Consider the following 26,100-nt stretch of genomic DNA (forward strand, 5'->3'; position numbering starts at 1 on the left):
TACTTTTTTAATTAATTGATAAATTAACTGCATCACAACATGTGTTAAAATAAAAACTACCTCGGATGCTTATAAATAGTGTAATAATTATATAAAAATGAATCATTTGATGAACTTAACCATTGATATTTCATACTGAATAACTGAAGTATATCAATATTTTATAAATAAAAATTGGATCAACATTAGTTAATTTATAAATGAATTTTATTAAAAGTGTACGATAAAGTTTTTGTATACCAACAAAGATATAAATTATATGAGTAAAAATATTTTAGTTCTTAAAATAGTAGACATAGATGAATTTAGTTTATAATTTTATAAAAATCTCATCTTTTCGCAAAAGTTGGTGCTTTTGGAATCATGAAGACTTTTTCGACACGATGCTGCTTATCAAAAACAGAAGTAAAGACGAAAACACAAACACACAATTCTCAGGACACATTCCACTGTCAAGTTATTTTTGTTTATAATTCTGGGCCTCCTTCCCCTCCATTTACCCAAAAACAAAAAACTATAAAGACCGAATAAAGAATGCTAGGCCAATTTTATCACGGCAATTTTAATCCAAAAACTCTGATAAAATTATTTTTTAGTAAATAGAAACCATAAAGAACTTTTTTTTTATTATTCTTTCGCAGGTTATATAAAAAAATTATACCAATTAAAAAATTAAATGTATGTTGAAAAAATTGAATCTTTCATTTAATACATTACTTTATATATCTTCGCTCTCCGTCTTTTTCTTCCCAAAGGATATACGTACACCGTTGGGATGTGAAAACGTTAAATTTTTATTTTCAAAATTCAGACCAACGCACCTTTGCTTTGAGATGAATCAGATTGGATTGTGCACACTCCTAATAGTTTAACAAAGTTGATAGATAATGGTTCAGCTCTAATAATTTTTTAAATAAATACTTACAAAAATAAAAAACTATGTAATAAATTGAATTAATTTAGGTTTTTATATATATATATTTTTTAAGAAACGTTCTCACCTAACTTCTTTAAATTTTTTAAGAGATAATCGGTGTGACAGCTATCCCTGAACTGAGAATTAAGAGAACCATTTGCTAGTGATTTTTTCCAGCAAATATTCAAACATTTGACATATTAGAGACTAACGATCCCTAAAGTTGTACACAAGAACACATGTTGTGCGAGTAAGAAGAGAGAAGAAAGTCACAATTCACAATCCAGTATCCAGTATGGTATACACAACATAAACATATCCAAATTATGAATCGTTAGGTATCACCACGTTACATTCCTTGGTGCACAAACACTAACTAATTAATTAGTCAGTCACTTTGCGTACTTATACTTAAACTCTGAACACAGAGTACCACCAACACGGACTGACACGTGTCCTTGCATGATGTCCCATCCTACAACCTAGTTTAGTATCTTCTGGATCCCAATTTTCTCAAAGACGACCCCCTCGAAATCTGATCAACACTAAGCCGCGGCGGTTGGGGGTGGTGGTGCGGCGGCGCAGAGGTAGGATTCTCGGAGACCTTCCAGACCTTAACGGACTTATCCAAACTGCCACTATACAAAATCCAACGGCGTTCATTGCACATGGCATCAGGGTCCTTCTCAACAGCGAGACACTTGACAGGCCCAGTATGGCCCGACAAAATAGACATACACGTGTGATCATTATTAAACGTTCTCTTCCACACGCATATTGCCATGTCAGCAGAGCCACTGAACACCAAATTCCCAGCACTCGCCAAACACAAAACCGCTAACTTATGTCCCCTCAGAACGCCCTTATGCTCCAATTTTGTATCACTCAGCCAATAATTCACCAACCCATCTGAGGATCCACCGTATAACCATGTTCCTTCCTCGTTAATCGCTAAGGCCGTCACTGCGCACTCTTGCTTTAACAGCGTTTGCGAAAAGAAATGCTTCGTCCCTTTCCCTTGCACTTCGCGCCGCCATATCTTAATGCTTCCGTCGGCTGACCCCGTGAAAACCAACCCGTCAAATCCCACAACTAAAGCGTTAACGGCGTCGTCATGCGCCGTAACGGATTCTAAACACTTGAAGCTCGAGGTTTTCCACACTTTGAAGGTTTTGTCCCACGAGGCAGAGTATATGAGGGAATGGTCTTCCGTTAAACTGAGACAGGAAATGGCGTCGTAGTGTTTGATCCAAAGCACGTTACGCCGTCGTTTCACTTCCACGTAATTGCTGGGTTTTATCGAACATTTAATGTAGTTTCTGAGTGTTGGCAACGTGGCAACGCGCTTGTGTTGTTGCTCGTTTTTGCCAGAGACTTTCCAAACGCGGATTCTGCCGTCTTGATGGCCCGTGAGGATTTTCTCACCTGCAATCACAATGGCTTTGACCAAACCGCTGTTGGATTTGAACCCCGAGAATTCCTTTTGGTTCTTCCAAACGCGAATGTTCTTGCTATCTGACCCCGTGTATAACAAGTCATTGGATGCAGCCAGGGAGTAAATGTGACCCTCCTCACGAATTAGAGAGCCAACGAGAACTTCGTTGTCGTTGGAGGCGGAAACTTCTTCGTTTATGTGAGAGGACCATGGAGATTTGGATAAAGGAGAAAGAGAAGGGTCGTACGGAGAGTTATCTGAAGCCATTTGAGGATCCAAATGGGGTGCATCGATGGTGACGGGGCTGTTTTTTCTTGGATGGTTATCGGAGTTATAACCATCGAAATCGTCTTTATTTAACTTGCCAAACTTTCGTCCTTGGACACTACCTTCGTCTCCGAATATGTGCCCTTTTCTCGATGACCCTGCCATTAATATTCCTTCCTTGCACTCATGCAAAGTGCAAAGTAAAACAAATAGTTTGAGAAGCCGAAAGGTTATTCAAAGGTAAGGGAATAGGCTAAGCTTTTTGTTCGTTTTATTTAAAATGCATGCAATGTTTAAGGAGATATAGGCGCATGACGAAATGTTAGTAATCCCTTGTCGTGCCAAACCGAAGAACGTTGGGAGGTTCGGGATTGGGATTGGTTGACAAGGTACTTTGTTTGGCACATAGTTGTTGCTGGTGAGTTGACAATGTCTACGTGGCGCTATTGTGTTGTGTTACGTTCTCTGTGCACGTGACTGCGCGAGTTATCTTCCATGCTAAACTAAAGTATGGTCAATGGAAAGGTTGAAAGATTAGATAATGAGAGAGAATCATGATATGATTAGGTGAGATATCCAGATTGCTAAACTAAGCAATTGGGCAATTTTAGACATTGAATGGGTAAACAAGCTTATTGGACCTGGGAAAACAACTTTTGATTTGGTCAATGGACTAAAATTGGCGCTTGTTTTTCTCTTTTCCTGCAACAAAAAAACTGGTGCATTTCAAGAGGCACTACGTGGTTAACATTCAATTATACAATCTTTATAACTTCTATACTAGATTTTTTGTTGTTAAAATTAGGTACACATATGTATACTACGGAATGAATGACAAACTTTTAAAAAGAAATATTACTTCATCAGATTTTTTTATATATAAATAATCTTTAATTAAATTATACAAATCAATAAAAATAATAAAAATAAAAATTTTAAAAAGCTATAAAAAAAAACAATTTTATCCTCTTTAAAATAAATGCTACTGAAACAAAATATCGTGCTAATTCATCATAAAATAACGGAAGTTACATGGCTGAGACCAATTTCAAAACCAGGTGATTAATTAGGGACTAATTTTAGTAATATTTTTTAAGTGACCAAAAATAACATTATGATACTTTGTAGGGAGTAAAAACATATAACTTACATATTTTGTTTTAATAAGTGAATGTCGCAGAAAAGGAGATGGGGCGAAGTTGATCTCAAATTATCGTCTAGTTTCTTTATCCGGACTCTTGAGGTAAGGTTCTTCCATATAAGTTTACAGTAAGAGTGGATAGAGGTAACAATCCATGCATGTTTAATTTAAATATAGTCGTGGAAGTTGAATTCTGTGTCACTGACTGATGAAGCTTATATAATTATGTAGTATATTTTTTTATGATATTAAATAAAACTAGAAAAGGGAAGCAGATTCATTTAAAATGGGGAGGTTCATGCATATGTATGATCTATTCTTTTATTCCGAATGAAAAAACGCACCTGCGCTGCTAGCTTCTTACAGAGTATTTTTACACGTACAAGAAAATCTTATTATTTGAAACTTTTGGAAAGCAAAAATGAGAACTGTAAGTGCCCCATCACACATGACAATTTTTTTAAAAGGTAAACGATAAGTGGTAACGGCTGAAATTTGTAGCCCTCACTAATCTTCAAATTCTTTTAGTCCTCTTGATGTTCTTCCAGCGTCTCCACGATGATAATTAATTGTCTTCGCTTGAAAAGAGTAAAGTGGGAATGACATAAAGATAGATAAGGAGAGTAGAAGACACACAATCGGTTAATGTTGAAAATGAAAACTACTAACATAGCCCATTGTTTTTCTGCTAAGTTGTCTCTATCGAAGAGATCATCTATCAACCATATCTGCTTCAAATTTAAACCTAAAAATATAGCTAACGCAACGTGTTTCTCTCTCTCTCTCTCTCTCTCTCTCTCTCTCTCTAGTTCTGATTACACTAAGAGTGCAAAGTTTTGAATTTGGAAGGAAGATCTGAATAAATGTTTAACTTCTATATCATTTTTACATGCACTTCAATCATAAAAATAGACAATTAATTGAACTTCAATTTGGTGACCCTCCCACACCCACACGTAAATAAATGGATACACAGAGAGAAAGAGAACAGTGGAAAATTTAAGTTATATTTATTTAAGTTACGTCAGATCTTATATTATTTAATCATTTTTATTAGATAGCTTTATCATAAAATTAGTTATTGAATTACAAATTTTTACTTTATAATATTTTTATCATAAATCTTTTAAAATTAATTAATATCTCGTTAATGTGCATAAAAATAATTTAATATAATTCATATTTTTAAAATATTATAACAATAAAAAGCTTTGAATTATATTCTTATAATTATTTTATTTTAACAAAAAAATTAAAGTAATTTCAATATATAATAAAAACTATCCAGCTAGTACACAAGGGTTGAACTGCATGTGAAGCCAAATTTCCTGCTCGATACTTTTTTTTTTTTATTGTTATTAAACTATTGATTGTTTATTGAGTAAACTCTCGTCCTCCGTGACACTATTTTAACATGTAATTATTTTTCAATTATTGAATCAATACAAATTATATTTTATACAAAGTTGATTAGTCCCTTTTACGAATTGAGTGTTTGTATATAGTTTTTTTTCATTGATTCAATTGTTAAATTATATAATACTATCATCATTATGTATATAAATTTTTTTCTATTATTCACATTTTTAAATACAAAATCAAATGGTAATTATTTTATTGTCATTTTAAAATATTAAATATCGATTATTATATGGATTATTCATAGCACTCTGTTTGTTTTAAAGAAAAAAAATAGTGAAAAAAAAGAGACGTCCCTTAATTAATTAAAAAAAGAAAGTAATAATAAGATGTTATAAATAAAAGAGATAAGTAAGTCTCAAATATTTTATTTTTTTTGCTCTGTAGTACGTGTGTGTGTGAGAGAGAGAGAGAAAGGGAGAGATTACAAATTTTATCATTACAAGGTCTTTGGCATTGAATCCTTTGTTTTTTGGTTACATAATATTTAATTTTGATGCAGGGTCATTTTTTTATTGTGATACTTAAATGAATTTTATTAGTTAGTGTCGTAAAATATTAATTAAAAAATATATTTTAATGATTTTTGTACTAAATCTTAAAGTAACTTATTAACATTTGCTTTAATAAACAAGAAAGTAACAAACTAATTTATTATAACTGGCGTACCGGGAATAGAAGAAAGTGGGCACATCTATGATCTATGGTTTGACATCACACGAGACAGCCAGCTGAATCTCTTAGGTGGTTTCATGGTAATGTACTGAATCTCAATCCTTTTGTCAGTGGACAGTGACACATACTGTTTTGTCTCGTCCACGATACTTACGTGTGTATCCCTTGTTTGAGAAAAACAACAGGCTTTGAGAAAAAAGTAAGACATCCCCAAACTGAAACCAGTTGCTACTGGTAGAGATTTTTCCATTATATATTTCAACTTCCCCTGCCATTTCAACACTCTCGGGTTTAGCAGCATTCTATCCCAAACTCAAACGCAGAAAAATGGCTTTCATGATTTCCAGAGCTGAACCAGAGACCGAGAAGTCTGGCCTTAATCACCTGGAGGACAAGGACCCTGCAACCGTTGGAGCCATCTCAAGCGAGCTCCACTTGAAGCCCTCATCGTCTTCTGAAGCATCTTCTCAAACCCTCAACAAACAAGTTGTCCTCAAACGCATTCGCCACCGCAAGTCCCTAAACAGAATCAAAACTGCTTTTGAAGGCCTTTTGGGCGGCTCTGAAGGCAATACAACCTCAACCCAAGAGCAGAAATGGCTGCAACAAGATGACGCTTTCTCTGCACCTTAAGCAACCCATCGACGAGATTCCTCATCGCTTTATTGCTGCTTCAGTTATTTTCCATTCGCGTATTGAATTGAATATGGAAGCACTAAACTAGGAAACTGTTATAACGCTCGTCAAATTGACCAAATATGAAACGTCAAACGTTTGCGTGTGCCACTGCAGTTTAATAACCAAAATTTAATTTGTATTTTGTGCCACGAACAGTTTAGATCGGTTGTTAAGTAGCATTCATTCCACTAAACAAAATATCCATGTTATAAGGATTTTTTTTTTTTCGTTCTTTGCCATCAGACTGAAACTCCAATCAAATTGAGCATGGGATGTCATTGAAGGGTATTCTGTGGGGATAAATTTAGTGTTATTCAATCATCTAAAAGTAATTTAAGGGTTATGCTGGGTGTTAAATGCGGCGAAAACACAAGTGCATAAATAATTGCAACTGTCATCTAGGATATATTTAGGTTACAATTCAGTCCAGTATCCCAACACCAGCACCAACGATGAGCACCCACGATAGCAGGTTAAAAATATGTATTACAACACTAACCTCACTTTCTTAGCTGAAAAAAAAACGAATAATAAAGAAATAAAAATCCTCATTTCCTGTGTAGCACCCCTGAACTAGAAAGGAGACGCAAAGCCTGATTGGAATTGTTCAAAACTGCAGATGATCTTTGAACAGACATTTTTCTTTGTTTCAAGAATTCTATGGCGCTGTGTATGCATTGAGGAGGACCTATTTCGCTCAAAATAACAGGTTCCAAACTACAAATCACAATTCAAATACACACAATTAAATAATAAAAAGTAATATGAATACATCAATATAGAATATACAATAAGAAAAGGATGAAATTCCTAACCCTGTCTTCTTTGATTTTCTCTTCCTTGAAGTGGTGGCCTTTACTTCATTTTTTTCCTCATTAGTGTCAGATATGAAAACTACTCTGCAAATGAATTATAGCCCCTTAGATCCAAGCAATCATGCAGAAATTGGACAAGAAAGAAAGAAATCAAACATACTTCTCACGAGCTGCAAGCATTTGGACAATGTTGTCAGGAAGAAATCCTGCAGCTGTATTTGATTCTTGCTGAGGTTCAGTGCCCGATACATCTTGAGATTTTTCACTGGCTTTGGGTGGTCGAGGTGTTATTTTTTGGGCCCATTTCCTCCTACGCTCTTTTCCTTCCCAAACAACCCTGCCGAACAAAGTCATATTATGAGCCATTGAATTCAATAGAAATAAATCCTACAAGTGACTTCAACAAAGCTGAATAGCATGCCATCATATTTTAACCCAGGGTTATATAAGAAAAAGTGATACAAAAAAAATGATAACTGTAGGAACAATTTGACATATGCCAAATGTTATCATATATCAATCCACATGATTCAAACAGTTGGATCACAATATAATAAACAAGTGATAGTACAATACCCTTAGAATTAAGATGAATATGCAAACTCTCGTCTCATAAATGAGGCTGAGCAGAAAAAAAACATTAAGCACCCTAATGCTAAATGATGAATAAACAGCACAATGAGAAGGTCATAAAGCCGCATGTTTCAACGAAAGAGAGTTTGTGTATCCACCCATTCCCTTAATGGAATTTAGACCAAGCTCAAAATTGTCCCAAAATCTATCTATATTGATAAATTCTAATTGATTTTTGACTGAGCTCAATGGCATTGTGTGCTGACCTCGCCTAGTATAAGGCTTGGTTATTGTTGATGTATTGTTAAATTCTAATACAACTCAGGTGATGCATATTGCAAAGAAAGTTAAAAGCAATTCCTGCCATTAAGGAAAAATAAGATTTTTTATTTCCAATTCATCTCTCAACGTAGATTAATAAACTGAACTTCATAAGTAGGTAAACACAGGTTAAAGCAATACCTGGCCTTGTTTTCTCTTTGAATCCTTCGAATCTCTTCGTCTTGTTGTAAACCCTGCGAAACGCACGTTGGTATTAAGCAGTGATTTTGTTCCAAACAAAAAGAAAAAAGAAAGTTAGAGTTCGATTTTGATTTTGATTTGAGTCGTTGAAACGAAAACAAGAAAAACAGCAAGAGATAGAGACCTGCTCAGCCGTGAATTCCTCAGGGGAGTCGAAATCGTTGTCTCTATCTGACATCGATGCCACTTCCAAATTCCCTCTCTCTCTCTCTCTCTCCTTTGAAATCGAATCCGTTGAGAGCTTCAAACTCTTCCTAGGGTTAGGCAGAGTCCCACTGGCTTCTATCTTTTCCTGTGCAATGTGAAACTGCAAGAAAAACGATTTTATTGATCTGTTAAGCTCGTTCACGTTAGTGAAAGGCCCAATGGGCCTTAAAGAAAGTGCCTTTGTCTGTCTAATAGGCCAGTCCACCACTAAACAACAGAATACATCGAGCTTTGCAATTTAACTATACTTTAGTATTAGGAATCAAGATCACCAAAATGATTTTTAGACCAAAGATTAAAAATAATAAAAAATAAAACATAGCGCTGATAAGTTAATACTTAATTCATTAGCTTTTTAATATGTAGATAACTACTTCTTAAACTTTAGAATATTAGTTATTTGTATTTTTCAAGATAATATAATTTTGATTCATGTTGTCGATAAAAACTTAGCATGATAATGATTTTTAATATTATATTATTTTAATAATGATAAGACAGTACGTAATTAAAACATATACAAGATCGTAGTAGTTAGAAAAATTAAAACCACTTTCGTAAAAATATATACTTACAAAAATATTAGAAATTGAAAAGGATTTTGCCTGGTATGGTAACATAACATTAAGAATAATGTCTTTCACTCAAGAATTGAAATGACAATTTTAAAATTTTTAAAGATCAAATTGACAATCCACATCTGTCGGTTAAACAGTGGTATCAATTTTAAATGACCCATCACATTTAAGACTAATTTTCCTGAATACAGAGACGTGGGGAAATGGGAATGATATTGTGTTTACGCAGATAAGCCTAAAATCGTTATTGTGTGCACAAAAAATGCGGTTATACAGCACTTAATGATTCTAGCACACGGTCCTTTGGTTCCAAGAAAGTACAAATTTCAGCTATTTGTTCGAGTAAAACTGTTCTTAAGCTCTAGTTCATAAACATGTTCATAATGTACTTAACTTTCTTTTGTTCTCGATTATAAATGAGTTATTTAATATTAATTGTGCTGAATTTTTTTTTAAAATGTCGTATAGGGCACAGAAGTCAAAAACTCAAGGGCTGCCCATGGCTACGAAATGTCTGGCTTGTGGAATTATCTGCCCTCCTACCTGTACACGTAATTGAACAACTGCTTTTTAGGCCACCCTTTTTTTTTTGTTTTGACATTTACATTTCCCTCCTTTAATTTAAGTTAAGCTTATTTTTCATTTAATTTTTAAATTTATAAAAAGTTAATTCTCCAACAAATTAAATTGATTAAACTGTTTTTTATTTAAAATTAACAAACTAAAATATTAAAGGCACAGTGTTTCCACAACAGGATCGAGTTGATGACTGTATATTATGCTATTAATTATCTTGCGTAGTCTTTTCACCTGGTTCCTTGTATGACAGTCAAAGAATACTGCGTGCGTCTTGAAAAATTAACGTTTCCACTCCTACTTGCAACGATGGCCATTGATCTCATGTTCAATCTCATCCGTATTAGCCTCAGCAACACTAAAGTATGATATGACAATGGAAGCATTAGCAAATTCAAACATTACTTTCCGTATGTAATTATATGTGTGATTGGATTTACCCTCCGACGCATGTTAACAATCATAAACCTGAGTTTCTAAAAATATAATAAATCCTCTCAACTAAAACTCTTTTTTTTTTTCAGTCGATGAGTTTAAGTTAAAATTTGTTATAAAGTTACATTTGAAATACAAAAATTTTAAACATACACAATGCATTTTAAACTGAATTGTAATTCAGATTAATTTTATAAGATTAAGATGATTTTAAACCAGTTTTACGAATACTCATGTAAATACATCAAGCAAAACTCAAACTTGTTCTCTTGCTCCATTCCATGTTTTGTTGACTCTCGATTGCTACCTTTAGATCAAACTACACTATACTATAACCTGCTGAATGCTTTGTGATTCAAGTGACTTTTGGCAACGATGAAATACTATGTGCCTTTAACCTGTCCACTTGAAGATGTGATTTCATGCCTACCATTTCAAATCACAATATTATAAATTGTTAGTTTAATTTGTGACGCGAAGCACAGTCATGCAGGCTACTTTCCGCGCACTCCACCACTCCCACCCAGGTCCCTTCATCAAACCATTTATAATTACATGGTATTTAAAAACCTTAAAGACAATTTGTATAAATCATTTACGATTTTTATAATTTTTTTATTTTTATAAAATTTATGGTGTAATATATTAAAAATTAAAAAAAACCTATTTTAATTTTATTATATTATTTTTATGGGTTAATCTTTTTATGCAATGCTTTTAAATCGTTTCTCTAAATGTTTTTTTTTTTAAATTACATGACCATCTGCACCATATTTACCTTCTTTCTCCTATCACTATTTTTTTTTTCTTTTAATTTTCCTTTTTCTCATACCCTTATGCGCTCCCGTTATAAATTCAAATATTTGAGATACAACTAAATTAATACGACTACAGTGGAAGGGATTGAGGGAACATAACAAACCAATTTTAGATTTAGCCGCAAAAATGTCGTTGCCCTAAAACAGGCGCATTCAGACATTGTAATAATAATATCTTAAATTGTCTATTAATGTTATTCCTGAGTAATGAATTGACAATTACGTTTTAGTTAATTTGACACAGACAATTTTACCAAAAAAAAAAAAAAAGACAGATAATTGAATGAGATTGGATAATCTAATTCTTTAATCGTAACTGGCACAGTCGCGCATAATAATAATAGTCAACTATTTTGGCTGTGGATAAATAAACAACAATATTATTTAATTAATATTCAATTGATAAACAGTGACTCGACTGTGGTCTTTGTTGTGTCACACTTGCCATCTTACATCTAGCCAAGTATCTAACAAAAATCTACCACCACGGCTCGCCGAGTCAAACCTCATCGTTAGCCGTCACGGAGGCTCAGTTGATTATTTTATTTTTCTATTTATTTTAGTTTCATATTTTTCCTTCGTGCTAGCAAGCAAAACCAATCAAAGTCCTTAAACGTTGTTCCGGTCGTGCAATCATATATCATTTGATCATACATCAATTTGTCATAACAAAGTAACAAAGCTCAGGGAAACATGTTTCATTTTACAGTCAATGCATGGACATTTGGACAATTTTATTTCAATAATCTTAATCATACTACACAAACGGACGATGAAAGGGTTGAAGTGGGGAGTTAAAATATCCATAAAAAATGTTATAGTTTTTATGAATCTAACAATAGAAGGGAGCTAGTAAAAGTGTGACGGTAGAACATTTGAAAAGCGAACATATGTGTAGGTCTGAAAGCAGATAACTTCTCCCCTATAAGTCAAACACTGTATTATTTGGCTTGTTTTGACTAAAACTAAACGTGCAATGCTGGTAATATGAGGCAGGGAAGGGGGGCTTTTTGTGTAGTAGAAAATTCGATGAGGGGTATATTCGGCATTTCATTGAACAAAAAATAAAAAATGATGTCGACGGGCACATGTAGTATTTTATTAAGTGATATTTCCTGGACATGGACCCACAAAACAAGTGTGAATGAGGCGAAGTCTCTGATTAGAGTACCCCTCAATTTGCATCCTATGCTCATGCCCCTGCTTCGATCTATGGTTTTCTCTTGGAGAAGAACGTTAAGCAGACAAGGGATGACTCTTCTATTTTCTTTACAAAGAAAAAGAAAATTTATTATTCTGTTTTCACTCTAGCCATTCAACTTCAAAATTAGATTTTCTAGGGGGTGTGGTGAATTACTCCTTCAACTGCTACACATTAATTTCAACCTTTGCACAACCTTGAAGGTATGCTGCATATTTATGTCTCACAACACAATTACTTGGAAATTTCAGTTTTTTTTAAACATTTTTTCCATTAAAACTTTATTGTTTCTCTTTTAAGAGCCAGCATTTATTAAGATGGATGGCTACCCAACGGCATCGATCACAAGCTTTAATTCTCATTTAATCCATCATCCCAGAAATATTACTACAACTACTATGTTTGTTCTAATTTCTTAAACGACCAAACTTTGGGCAATTCAGGTTGACTTTCTGTTTTATTTTCACAAGGGTGATGATATTGATTGCCCAGTTGAGGCCAGTTCAATTTGCATCCAAAAATGATTCTTCCCCAACATACAAATTTAGCTATCGTTCTCACAATATTCATGGCGATCACAACAAGAGCACAAAACTTCACACGCTGCAATAACAAATGCGGAGGGCAAACCCTGCAGTACCCTTTTGGCTTCTCCGAAGGTTGTCCAATCCAATTGAACTGTAACAACAGCCAAGTCCAAATCGGTGAGTTTCTGGTCCAGAACGTAACCAATAGCAACATATTCATCAATCTCCCTGCAAAATGCAACCGTAGCATACAATCCCTTCATCCACTTTTCGGTGCCAAGTTTGCTCCCACTCTGAACAATAGCTTTCTGGTGCAAGATTGTAGAGATGTGTTGGGTGGGTGCGTTATTCCCGCTTCCAGTTTTGTGGGAAGCGAGATTGAGGTGGAAAGTTGCGATAATAGAAGTGGTAATATAAGTTGCTTTTCGAAGCAGCCACAAAAAGATAACGAAGTGAGTGTTGTTAAATACGAGGATTTGAACCAAACTGGGTGCAACTACTTGTTCTCTGCTGTGACTTTTGGGCATAGCAAAGAGATTTCGCTGCAATTTCAGGTGGTAGAGTTGGGATGGTGGCTTCAAGGGGGGTGTCAATGCTCTGAAAACGCTACCTGCACACCACTCCATCTCCACGGAGGAAGCTTCGGGTTCCGCTGTCAGTGCCAAGATGGTTTTCGGGGAGATGGATTCATCAACGGCACCGGTTGCCGGAAAGGTGAGTTCAGATTCCAAAATTTTTTTGTTTATATCATGAATGTAGTTTATGTGGTATTTTGCTTTTGTTTTTTTTTATTATTGTGCTTTGGTACTTGCTTGTGGAAGAATAATAATAATGGTTTGACAGGGTAATTGGGGATTTAACACCTGGTTGCGGCTTTATGTGCTCGCCAATTAACCATGTTGCATTGCAACACCTTCATAACATGCTAGGAACCTAGTATAGTTCATACTTAACAGAGAACTTAGTTTTCAGGAGTTTGCACTTTACTTCAATTTTATTTATAACAAACTACTATTAATTTTTCTTTTCAAATATAAGAAATCAATTTTTTACAATACATTAATTATTAATTTTTTATATTTTAATTTATTGCGAGGTTTAAATTAACACAAGATTTAATTTTTATCTACTATTTATCTTGGACATATTCATTCATCTTAAAAATATAAATTTATGATTTATAAATATTTTTTATTAATTTAATAAATTAATTATTTATTTCTTATAAATAAAAGTATTTATATATTTACATTTGCCAATAAATGTCAAAAGGACACTTATTAAAATATTAATAAATTTTAATTAAAATTAATTAAATTGGATTAAAATTATAAAAAGGCATGTGCATTATATATATATTTTTTAAAAATACTTCTAATTTCTTAATTATTACCTTTAGTATTTTCCTTTACAGAAAACTTGCAAATTTTGTTTTGCTGAATTATCATTTTGACAACTGACATGAAAGATGCATCTTTAAAATCGATTTCCTTAGCTCGGGAATGATAGAAAGGGCAGCGTGTGCCTTTATTAAGGGCCCTCATGACTGGAACATTTGTTCTGTTGGGGCTAGGGATGGGAACACATTGATCCTGTTTTAACTAGTATTAAAAATATGTTCATAATTAAAAAAAAATCCGTTACATAAATTTAAGTCTAGTCTAAATGTGAATATTCATTCGTAAAAATTTATGAAAATAAGTGTAATTATAAATATTTTATTATTTACTTCACCCAAACTATTATTTATATATTAAATTTTAAATAAAAATGAGTGTTACGCGAACTATTATATGTAATAAATATTACGTAAATCATTATATAACAAATTATTATATATTACGTCTTTGTGTGTGTAATTAATCAGTTTTAATATACACTTATTTCACTTATTTTATCCAAATCACCTATTTGAAATTTTTGTGGGGATGTGTTCTTGTTTTGAATGATAACTTCACCAAACAAATAACCCTTCAAAAATCGAAAGTCAACATGTTCTGGCTGCACATGCGTGGTTGGATGGATTTGAATTTTCTTTGTGTTAGTTGTGGTCAAAAGGGTGAGATCGGTGACAATACATTATCAACGTGAGAATCAATATTAAGAAATGACCTAATATTAAGGTAATAACTTGTGACCTTAAGCATCTCGACATCACCGACCATTTGCTTGTCATTCCAAGTTATGACAACAGATTGAGTGTGATGCGAATTACGATTTCTACTACATATCTTACAAAAATAATAACCATAGGTGGGACCGAGGAAGATTTTCTGTGCCACATCTAGAGTTTGCATATTGGAACGTGTTTATTTTTGTTTTTTAATTCAACATGGTTTATAACTAAAACTATAAGAATTTTCAAACAAATAAGAAATTAATAAAAATCAAGTGAACAAATCCTGATCAGTATCAATCGTGTCTTGAAAAGGTGAAAAATGAATGAAGTTATTTTTTACTCAATCAGGAATGGTGATTAATATATTTTCATTATTCCTTTAGTAAAAATGTTGTCATTTTTCTAATTCTTTCTCAATGGCTGCCTTGTCATCAGCTTCAGCTCCAAGTTGCAGTGCTTCAACGTTAACGTCTGGGAGATGTGGGAAAGCAACCAAAATCGGTTTTATTGTTGGAGGTACATTATAACCTTAAATCTATCTAGCAGATTTACTATCAGAGCCTTTTCATACGAGTATTTTTGTTGATGTGTTAATCAGTATACTATTGTTGAAAGCATGTTTTTTCATGTCTCTTTTCCCATTTACTTACTTATACGGCATCGATCCTGATACAAACAAACATGCATGGAAAAATGTACTTCTGAAATTTGGCATTTGGATTAATGCTGGGTGATTGTTCACACCTTGCAGTGATCATTACTGGAACTTTGGTCGTAGCTGTTCTGTTTCTTCTGTACTACTGTGCCAGGCGCCGTTGTACTTGGTTGGGAAAACATACCAGAGTAAAGCGCCTATTACGTGAAGCTGCAGGCAATTCTAGCGTACCTTTCTACCCTTACAAAGAAATTGAAAGAGCTACAAATTCTTTCTCTGATAAACACAGGCTAGGAACTGGGGCTTTTGGTACAGTTTATGCTGGAAAACTTCACAACGATGAGTGGGTTGCTATAAAGAAGTTAAGGCAAAGAGACACCAACAGTGCTGACCAAGTCATGAATGAGATCAAGCTCCTTTCTTCAGTGAGTCATCCAAATTTAGTTCGTCTCCTAGGTTGCTGCATAGAGAAGGGGGAACAGATCCTTGTTTATGAATATATGCAAAATGGAACACTGTCTCAGCATTTGCAAAGAGAGAGTGGTAAAGGACTTCCATGGACAATACGACTTACCATTGCTACTGAAACTGCTAATGCTATAGCATATCTCCATTCTGCAATCCATCCTCCAATTTACCATAGAGACATAAAATCCAGTAATATACTCTTGGATTATAACTTCAAATCTAAAGTGGCTGATTTTGGGCTTTCTAGGCTTGGAATGACAGAAACATCTCATATCTCAACTGCCCCACAAGGGACTCCAGGTTATGTTGATCCACAATACCATCAGAATTTTCATCTTTCTGATAAAAGTGATGTCTACAGTTTTGGAGTAGTTTTGGTGGAGATAATAACTGCCTTGAAAGTGGTTGATTTTGCTCGACCTCAGAGTGAGGTCAACTTGGCTGCACTTGCTGTTGATAGGATTAGGAGGGGTGCGGTAGATGAGATCGTAGATCCTTTCCTTGAACCACATAGAGATGCTTGGACACTATATTCTATTCATAAGGTGGCTGAGATTGCATTTAGATGCCTTGCTTTTCATAGTGACATGAGGCCTACTATGATGGAAGTGGCAGAAGAGCTAGAACACATCAGACACAGCGGATGGGCAACTATGGAAGAAACTATCATGGCTTCATCTGTTGGCTCTGCAAGTTCATCACCTCGTCATGGAAGTGAGAAGTCACTTGGTGGTATTAAGAAAAGTGGGCAAGGGAGTGAGAGATTGATTGTCCCACAGAAAACCGAGAGTTTTTTGCAATCTGTGGAGGTGAAAGACAACTCACCTGTATCAGTGCATGATCGTTGGTCAAGTGGACAGAGTTCACCTTCAACAAACAGCTTGTTGGGAAATGTCGTTCGGTGACATATACTTTGGGTGGATAGCCTCTAGCAATGTGAATACTAAAGGCATATAACACTTCTTTTCTCTTACGCAGTTATTGCTGTAGCTATTTTTGTGTATGATTGTCATTAGGATTCTGCTTTACTAACAACTTCCACAGCTTATTTGCATAAATCATCAGTAATCAATATACAAAATTCAATGTACTACGTATAATTATGGTGGAAAAGCCAGCACCTTCGGCTGATTATAATTGTCTATTTAGTAATGGCAGCTAAAGATGGAAATGCGCAAAATTTAATGGGCTTTTGGCGTCTGAGTAGTCCAAGTTATGCCTAAGTACAGGCAGAACTTGACGCCACGTGAAAACATGATGCGTACATGTCTTTGCCTTAAACGCTGCTTCAGTGTCATTGTTGTTGTCAGTAAACCTATGACAGGAATTACGACAGAAATGCTTGTGCCCTGCCCTATTTTTGCTGTCTTTTAAAAAAAATAATATATTGTTTCTATTAACTTGGAGATGTTTTAGAAAAACATATAAGTTAAACAATTTAGCTACGAAAGTTCATTAATAAAATAGCTGAATCTGAATTGGCCCCTAGAATTTGAAGAGTATCCAAGCAACAGGAAGACACAAACATTGTAGAAAACAGCAAAGGATAACCACACTGTTGGTTCCAAACTTGCAACATGTAATCATCACAAGTCTCATAAAATTTCAAACATGTTTCGAGATGTCAGTTTAATTTCTTACGTGAATTATAATCAAAACACCAGACATATTGTCTCCACCAAACGAGGACTTTGTGTTTGAGCAAGAGTTACACGAATTTAGAATATAAAAAGGGGGTGGGGTGGGTGGGTAGGAGTGTATCTATTACCACTCTTTTAAGTGTCCACTGTCGCTCCTATTTAAGTGATTTTTGTCAAAAATATCATTTTTTTTCCTCTTATAACCATATTAATAGTAGAGGCATTTCACATAAAACATTCTTAAATAAGAATGGCAATAGAATGAGAATACAAACTCCCAGGGAACAGATATAAATTGTTCTAAAACAGATAATGAGTAGAGTAGCAGACTTGTAAGCATTGAAGTGCATTTTTACCTATAACAAGTTTGCATTAATATAGACATTTGAGCTAACAATTGCGGTAGATATCTAGATTCAGATCCTAATCTATGACAAATAGGCATGATTCATAATATAATAAGCTTGTGATGACTATGAAATAAGGGTATACAAGAGCAACGAGTTGTTTGTATGCTCAGATGTTGCTCCTTGACAAATCAAATGAGTTGCTGTATATGTTGTTATCTAACCATGACTTCTTGGATCAACAACTTGATGCACCTTCCTTGCTTCAGCACTTGAATATTGGCCTACAACACGAGCATGAGGAACAGATGCTTCTCCGCGAGCAAGGGCATCCACATTTTCAAGCAGGAACTGTCTCGGAAGCCTACCCACTACATTGCCCTCCTCATTCCCTTCTTTGTCAAGGAATGCAAAGTGTGGAATACCCTCCACGCCAAACTCGTCAAGCTCTTGCTCCCACTTCGTGTTATCAACATTCAACATTACAAAATTCACTCGATCCCTGTATTGAGAATTAAATGGTGTTAATATTGTGAATCAGTACTAATAAAATTAATGTTTTTCAACTCGTGCAAAATATGGGCTATATTATAAATGGTGACATTTCCTGAAGGACTAGCAAATCTGCAAGGCATAAAAAGGGACACATGAACAAAAGGAGGTGATTACTTGTATTGCTGCTCCACTTTGTAGACATCAGGAGCTAATTCACGACACACTTCACACCAATCTGCATAAAATTCCACCACAGTGGGCTTTCCATTCGAGAGAGCCTGGAACATCAACATCACGGTACAAATACCAAATTATATTTGTGTGACATGATAGAGATAATGAAATGGGTAAGCATGGAAAACAATTAAACAAACCTCTTCGTAAGGCAATGCCATGGCAGAGAGATCCTTGAGAGAGACACCGAAATCCAACCTTGAGGATAAGAAAAGTCCCAGAGCTGCTAAGGTAGAAACAAGTGCGATTTTGTTGTTGATATCTTTGGTTGGCAATTGAGGAAGAGACGGAGTGTCCGAAGTTGAACTGGTTACCATGCTGGGCTCAACCGCTAATCTTTCTTCCTGAGACTGAGAGCAGAGAGTAAAGGTTAGAGGAAGTTAAGGTATGAAATATACAACGTGGTAGGTTGTTTTGTTTTCGTAAGATGTAACATCAGAAAGCAAAAGGGGAAACATAATATTAGTACCGTTGTTGAGGAGGAGTCCTTTTGGTCGAGGTTTGGGTTTGTTTGGCAAGCTAAGGTCTGGAATTTGCGGGTATTGATGTGACTGTGGCGAGGAATTGCAATGAAGTGAGGGGGTTGAGGAATTTGAAAGCATGGTCGGAATCTATGGAAACCGATGGGGTTTGAAGAGAGACGAGCCATTGACGGGGGGGGGGGGGGGGGGGGGGGGGGGTACCAAATAAAAATCTTGTGGTTACTTGGTAGAGGTTATTGGCAAGCAATTTGGAACTAATTAATCTGTGCCGTGCTCAGTTTCAGATAGCAACAGCACCGCTAATAATTTATTTTTATTCTTCCTTTTCTATTGAAAAATAATCAAGTTCAACTTCAATTTATCTCTGGTTTGTCGTATTCAGTTAGAATACAAAACTTTTATTCATTTCTTATTCATCCTTAAATTTTAGTTATAAAAAAATTAACAAGAACTCTAAGTCATGGATGCAAAAAACTAATAATATCAATCTAAGATTAATTTAAATGACGTTTTGTATAGAAATGTTTTAATATTCTTAAGAAAGTGACATAAAACTATTTTTTTATATTTTAAGAAATGAATAATTCTTGGGAAAAAACTATTTTATAGATATGTAGGACTATGGAATAAATTTTTCTCACATTCACGGGTGGAAATTAAGTTTTCTTTGATCATAAGGACGCAAACAAATTAAGGGTTTTTTTTTAAATTTAATATTTAATATATTCATATTAAAAATGAAAATAAACATTTTAACTTAAAATTAAAGAAAAATTAAATAAATCTTCCAAACTAAACGCTCTTTAAAAGTATGTTTAGCTATTTAAATTATTTTAAAAATTCAAAACCATGTTACGCCATTTATCTTCTTCTTCTTCTTTTTTTCAATCTTAGAGTATGAGATGAAGTATTTTAGTAAATTAAATGATATTACAGTGTTTATCTTTTATTTACTTTAAAACAATATATATGAATTAAAATAATTTAGTAGTAAGATGAAATTTAAATAGCTGATTACTAAAAGGTTCTATCAATTATTGTAAGACAAGGTTTGATTTGCTCTTTATGAATTATTTAACCCAATGTAGCTGTCTTACTAGGTAGAAAAAGTCCTTATAAGACAGCATTTCAATTGCTCCCTGTTACTCATACGGCCTAGTATACTTATATTGCCAATGAAGACAAACAACTTTTCTAGACATTAATTAAATTATTAATCTGTTTGTTTTAATTGATTTATAAATGAAGGTGGTTTCTTGTATTTTAACAAAATGAAATACTAAACCTTCTACTGTTTTACTATTTTAAAAACTATTAAATTTTCATTTAAAAGTAATTACTTTCATAACATCTAGCAGATTATTTTAAATTAATTCTCAAAACCAATCAATACAAAAACATGATCTAGAAATATTCAATTTATATATAATGCATTTAAATAAACAACTTAATAAAGTATTTAAATTTTTTAAATAACAACTTATGCACAAATTTAACAAAAAAATTATTAGAATAAATAAAAAATAATTTATTTTAAAAAGTATATAAAATATTATTTAAAAAAAAACTTAAAAGAGCCATAGTAAAAGCTCATAAATAAAAATCAATATTTGTACAAAGCACATACGGTATAAATAAAGGTCACCTCTTATTGATGATTTTTTTTTCATCCAAATTTATTCTCATTCCATGCAACAAAACAATCCCATAGAAATTGACCATGCAAAATAAGATTTAAATAAACTGTATTCGATTATATTTATGCACCCTGTGACTCTTGTGTGTAACAGTGTGTTTCAGAGGATATATTTTTAAGCGAATAATTATAATTCCAAAATTAAAAAATGCACTTATTATTAAAAAAATCCAAGTTGATTATCTACCATCATATGATTGGTGAGGAACTCCTTAATGCTCAACAATATATCTATCATTCTGAACGATTCCAAAACATAAGAACAAGCCTATATGCATAGTTCACAGATACATTTACACAATATGATCACAGAGCTACAAAGATAAACACATAAAGCGAGAACAATCTTACAGAATGATAGATCAATTTTCACACAAATATATGCAATTGAATTTTCACACAAATACATGACTCACGACTTTTGGGCTTCTGGGCCCAAAATATCGTTCACCACTGCCAATGCAACTAAAACGCCCAAAAACTCTGCTCCCGCCACCGCACCCGCCTGCGCCAAACCCCCAAAACTCACCGCAGACGATATATTCCTCTCCGCCGCCTCTATTCCCTTCTCCGCCGACACCAGCTCCTTCTCCGCTGTCTCCAGTCCCCGCTCTGCCGTTTCCAGCCCCTTGTCCGCGGCTTTAAACCCCTCTCGCACAATCTCCTCTGCTTCCTCCTCTACTTTCTTCAAACTCTTCCGTATCCCAAATAAGGGAATATCCTGTGCCACCGATGCCGCTTCCCTTGCCGTCAACGCCGTCGACGCCGTTAGAAAGAACAGCAACTGCCTCCGTCCGTTGGCGGGTAATGCCGTTGCAGGCTTTGCAACGTGCGGCTTGCACGAAGACAGCGTGGCATTGCGCACAACGAGACGGCGAAACGAGAGAGTTGAGAACGGTGACGAGATTGCATAAACCATGGCCACGACCACACTGATCCTCTACGTGTGGCACTGGCTTCTGCAAACTTTAACTGATTTATTTAATTACGATAACGCCCTTACAGAATCTACCTTTATCAGTTTGACACGTGGACAAAGCAATTCAGAAAACGATGCGGGTAAAACGGCCCATTCCAATTCGGGTCTCTTTTCATTTTCACATTTTGCGCCAGAAAAGAAGAATCCCTCAAAACCCCCAAACCCTCGTTAGGTGAATTGCATAAACCTTCGCTCTCCCCTCTTTCCCTCCATCAGAAGTTGAAGGGAAATTCGCTTCGCAATGGCGGAAGAAGCTCCTGCATCTGAAACTTCAGTCACAATGGCTCAACCCGCGGAAGCTGTCACTGTCTACGAAGCCCTAAACCCTGCTGAGAACGACAAAAGTGGAATCTCTGTCGATGCGGCAGCGCAAGGCGGCGAAGAGTCTGTGTCCAACGCTGAAACTTCTAGTGTGGCATCTGGTAGCGATCCTCAGAAGTCTCTGGAGTTGGCGGATGAGTTTATGGATAAGGGAAGCAAGGCCATGAAAGAGAACGATTTTGGAGAGGCTGCTGATAACTTTAGTCGTGCTCTCGAGATCAGGTTCGATCCTGTTCCTGTAGCAACCTACTGAAACAGTGTTATTTATGAGATGCTTCTCTTTTTATTTATTTTTCTATAATTTTGTTGTAGAATACTCTGTTCATTTTATAATTGTTCACCTCTGCATGGAGTTTGAACTTTCAGTAAGAAAAATTAAGAAATAAGTTGGGAAAATTCTGCCTTAGGGTAGGAGTGCTTGTTCTCACTAGAAAGTCATCCATCCAATGGATGCATTGCATGTATAAGATATTATGGCTTGTGCTCTTCACATATTCCATGATAGGGACGGTTAGCTTTGATAATTATACATTCATGGCATCACACAGGCTCAATACTCAATGGAATGGATTTTTATACTCTGAATTATCAGAATTCAAGAAATGTTGATGCATGAAATGAAATCTTGTGTTTTTTATACAAGATATGCTCGTAGCTATTATAGATGGCATTTTATGTCAAGTAACCAATTATGCATAGTCAGCATAGATATTGGAAAGATCTTGGGGTTTACACAATGTATAAAGTAGTTTGCAAACTGGTAGAAAATGATAGCTAATTTGATATTTCCAATTTTTTTAGTCCCTCCAGTAGATTTTTCCAAACCAACTCGATGCTCCTACTGGTCCTATGTACAATCTGAACATGTGCACATCCAAGAATATCTACAAATCATAAATCATTTCTAGGCTTCATTATGTTCTATGAACAATGTTCTAAAAGAAAAATTCAATCAAAACAGAGTCTCCCATTATGGTGAACTGGCTCCTGAGTGTGTTCACACATACTACAAATATGGATGTGCACTTTTGTACAAAGCTCAGGAGGAAGCTGATCCTTTGGCTGATGTGCCCAAGAAGGAGGATGGATCTCAGCATGGCTCCAATAAAGATGGATCTGTGAAGAGTTCTATGAATGCTGAATCTTCTACTGCATCCTTTTCAAGCAATGTTGAGCAGGATGTGACTTCAAATGACCAGGGTGCAGCAGTGGATGATGGTCAGTGTGTTGCTTCTAGGTCTTATTGCTTAGTAGTTTTATGTTTTGTTTATAATATATAGTTTGATTTTGTCAGTGTGTTCCAATCGTGCCTCTTCGGTCTTTATATGGCTATAGATGTTATATAAATTTGTCTGTTGTTTTTCACAAAGAATGATTACATTTTACCAAGATTGGCATAGAAAACATGCTTTCATTTTTATGTACTTTTGTGGTCTGCGCTATCGTGCACACTAATTGCAAAATAAGGGAAAGTGGTGAGAATTGTGAGATTTGCCTTTTATTTGGAGTCACTAGAGCATTCTTTATGTCTGCAGACATGGGTTAGCTTGATTTACAAACTGTTCAATACCTGCAACAAATTAAAAATAAATATGTTCTAAGGTGTTTATGCTAACTAATCAGACCTTTCCTTTGACACATTTACATGCATGGAACCAATGGTGAGGTTTGAAGTGAATTGGCTCCTGCTATGGACTAAGTGGGATAAAAAGGTTTATGGTTAATGCATATTATACAGGAAATATGCAAAATAAGATGTGCAATAATACCTCCTATAATTGTTAGAAGTTGTCACCTTGTGTCACAATTTCAACCTTCATTACCAAATTTATTAAATCTAGCATACAATCATTTTTGTAGGAGAAGTATATTATATGTTATTCTCTTTTCTGAATAAATTTTATGATTTGATTACAGCAAAAGTTGTAGTTGGCATGTAAACCAGTTTCTCATCATTAGTTCTGTATTTTAAAATATGAAACAGGGTCCACTAAGAATGACCAGGAAGAAGATGGTGAGGATAGTGATGCTGAAGACTTGGCGGAAGCTGATGAAGATGAGACTGACTTGGACTTGGCATGGAAAATGCTAGATATTGCTAGAGCCATTGTTGAAAAGCAATCTGTCAATACAATGGAACAAGTGGATATATTATCAACCTTGGCAGATGTTGCATTGGAAAGAGGTATTTTTCATGTGCTTATGTTTATTTTAAATTTAATTGATACCTTCTCCAGCACACATAAAGGGGACATAATTATACTGAAAGCTGGATTATTTCTTGGTTCTGTTCTATACAGAGGATTTTGAAACTTCACTCTCGGACTACCGGAAGGCACTATCAATCTTAGAACAGCTGGTTGAACCAGACGATAGAAAAATTGCTGACTTGTATCCTTGGGATAATTCTTATGTAGTGTGATTTTTCCAGTGTCTGTAGACTTTGCTGGTTTAAATGATTATGAATAATGAAACGTAGGTGCAGTAATGTACTTAATTCACGTTAATGAAGTCTGCAATTTAAGATAAGCAGATAACCAAATATATTCTCTTCCATTGCTAGACAGCCTTAGCTCATGATTATAGAAATTTCCGTGTATGCTTGTGTTTGGAGGTTAGTTCTAAGCCTCAAGAAGCAATTGCTTATTGCCAGAAGGCTACATCTGTTTGTAAAGCGCGATTGAGTCGTCTCACAAATGAAGTAAAGAGTTTGGATTTGACATCTGCTTCTGATTTAGAGCAAGATGCAAAAACATGCCCCAGGTCTGAGTCGAATATCTCAGTTGTGGATAAACAAGCAGAGATTGAAACTCTCACAGGTCTCTCAAGTGAGCTGGAAAAGAAGGTAGACTTGAAAAACTTTTTTAAAGATAAATCTGTCCAATGTTGTTATTTTGATATAAATGGGAATTTATGGAATTGCAGCTTGAAGATCTGCAACAGTTAGTCTCGAACCCAAAATCAATTCTCTCGGAGATCCTAGGAATAGCAGCTGCCAAGGCAGGCTGTGCGAAAGCATCTCCAGGAACAGTGAGTTCCTCACAGTTGGCTACTGCCAACAGCGGTGGTGGTTTTGACTCACCAACCATTTCAACTGCCCACACCAATGGATCTGCTGGAGTCACACACCTTGGTGTGGTAGGAAGAGGAGTTAAGCGGGCATCAAATGCTGGTGCGGCAGATGGAAGCACAGCAAAGAAACCAGCGTTAGAATCAACTGGAGACAAAGGTGACGGCAATGCATGCTGATGTGTCTAGGTCATAGTTCGATTGTATGGAGTGTTTAATTTGAACTTTGAATGTAACCATACGTTTGGTAACTCTGAAGTATTGATAAGATAAATTCTAGCAAGTTCCATGATCAACTATTTTCAGGGAAAGTGTTTTGCCATATATTCTCGTTATTGGTTTAATATGTGGCTAATTGATCTCTTCACTAATTTCAAAACACTTAAATGTTACTCATACAAAAACCATGAAAATGTTTTTTAATTATGCTAAATACTGTCAATTGTCAGATGCATGTGCCTTTAAGGTTTGGCTTGGTTTTGTTGTTTGGGAATAGATTTTGATGGATGATGAAATAACGATGACGAGTCCGATCTCATTTCCGTTCCACACAATACTGACAAGTCGAGGCATTTGTCTGAAAATTCCACTCTTCTTTCTGTTCCTCCTTTTTTCTATTTTGAAGGGAAGGAGTTTTAATTTGATGCTCGTTGTTTGTTGTCAGAATTAGGATTTAGGATTATTATTATCTAATTATTTAATTAGTTATTTCATAACAAATAAATTAATAAATATATAATTAATTGGTTGTTGATAAATATTTATTAATTAAATGATTGATAATAAATAATTAAACAAATGAAACAGACCTA

General features: G+C 34.8%; 7 protein-coding genes across 8 annotated transcripts; 3 read left to right on the top strand and 4 right to left on the bottom strand.

Annotated features, from left to right (window-relative positions):
* Nucleotides 1-1,403: 1,403 nt before the first annotated feature.
* LOC113869910 (protein JINGUBANG) lies at nucleotides 1,404-2,783 on the bottom strand. Its single transcript, XM_027506430.1, has one exon. The coding sequence runs from the start codon at nucleotides 2,781-2,783 to the stop codon at nucleotides 1,404-1,406; it is 1,380 nt and encodes a 459-aa protein (XP_027362231.1).
* Nucleotides 2,784-3,945: 1,162 nt separating this feature from the next.
* LOC113868387 lies at nucleotides 3,946-21,872 on the bottom strand. Its single transcript, XM_027503895.1, has 2 exons — nucleotides 21,327-21,872; nucleotides 3,946-3,973 (listed from the first exon to the last, which is right to left on the bottom strand). Exon 1 carries the CDS (start codon nucleotides 21,836-21,838, stop codon nucleotides 21,332-21,334), a length of 507 nt encoding a protein of 168 aa, XP_027359696.1. The 5' UTR covers nucleotides 21,839-21,872; the 3' UTR covers nucleotides 3,946-3,973; nucleotides 21,327-21,331.
* LOC113868388 lies at nucleotides 6,181-6,486 on the top strand. The gene has a single exon (XM_027503896.1). The coding sequence runs from the start codon at nucleotides 6,181-6,183 to the stop codon at nucleotides 6,484-6,486; it is 306 nt and encodes a 101-aa protein (XP_027359697.1).
* On the bottom strand, nucleotides 6,881-8,733 carry LOC113868386. Its single transcript, XM_027503894.1, has 5 exons — nucleotides 8,566-8,733; nucleotides 8,382-8,434; nucleotides 7,507-7,683; nucleotides 7,347-7,430; nucleotides 6,881-7,248 (listed from the first exon to the last, which is right to left on the bottom strand). The coding sequence occupies exons 1-5, from the start codon at nucleotides 8,617-8,619 to the stop codon at nucleotides 7,080-7,082; spliced, it is 537 nt and encodes a 178-aa protein (XP_027359695.1). The 5' UTR covers nucleotides 8,620-8,733; the 3' UTR covers nucleotides 6,881-7,079.
* On the top strand, nucleotides 12,181-17,131 carry LOC113868383 (wall-associated receptor kinase-like 14). Its single transcript, XM_027503889.1, has 4 exons — nucleotides 12,181-12,459; nucleotides 12,727-13,497; nucleotides 15,338-15,418; nucleotides 15,654-17,131. The coding sequence occupies exons 2-4, from the start codon at nucleotides 12,777-12,779 to the stop codon at nucleotides 16,928-16,930; spliced, it is 2,079 nt and encodes a 692-aa protein (XP_027359690.1). The 5' UTR covers nucleotides 12,181-12,459; nucleotides 12,727-12,776; the 3' UTR covers nucleotides 16,931-17,131.
* LOC113868385 (thioredoxin-like protein HCF164, chloroplastic) lies at nucleotides 17,177-19,566 on the bottom strand. 2 transcript variants are annotated; one of them, XM_027503891.1, is made up of 5 exons: nucleotides 19,211-19,566; nucleotides 18,882-19,091; nucleotides 18,682-18,785; nucleotides 18,237-18,514; nucleotides 17,177-17,392 (listed from the first exon to the last, which is right to left on the bottom strand). In XM_027503891.1, exons 1-5 carry the CDS (start codon nucleotides 19,388-19,390, stop codon nucleotides 17,184-17,186), a joined length of 981 nt encoding a protein of 326 aa, XP_027359692.1. In that variant the 5' UTR covers nucleotides 19,391-19,566; the 3' UTR covers nucleotides 17,177-17,183. The 2 variants fall into 2 exon arrangements, with proteins under 2 accessions (XP_027359692.1, XP_027359693.1); XM_027503892.1 differs by having other exon boundaries at nucleotides 18,882-19,085; nucleotides 19,211-19,560.
* Nucleotides 21,873-22,062: 190 nt separating the features above from the next.
* LOC113868384 (NASP-related protein sim3) lies at nucleotides 22,063-25,607 on the top strand. Its single transcript, XM_027503890.1, has 6 exons — nucleotides 22,063-22,441; nucleotides 23,181-23,437; nucleotides 24,204-24,404; nucleotides 24,520-24,610; nucleotides 24,806-25,064; nucleotides 25,145-25,607. Exons 1-6 carry the CDS (start codon nucleotides 22,140-22,142, stop codon nucleotides 25,466-25,468), a joined length of 1,434 nt encoding a protein of 477 aa, XP_027359691.1. The 5' UTR covers nucleotides 22,063-22,139; the 3' UTR covers nucleotides 25,469-25,607.
* Nucleotides 25,608-26,100: the final 493 nt, after the last annotated feature.

The sequence above is a fragment of the Abrus precatorius genome, unplaced genomic scaffold, assembly GCF_003935025.1.
Source record: "Abrus precatorius isolate BTA unplaced genomic scaffold, Abrus_2018 Scaffold6, whole genome shotgun sequence".
NCBI lineage: Eukaryota > Viridiplantae > Streptophyta > Magnoliopsida > Fabales > Fabaceae > Abrus > Abrus precatorius.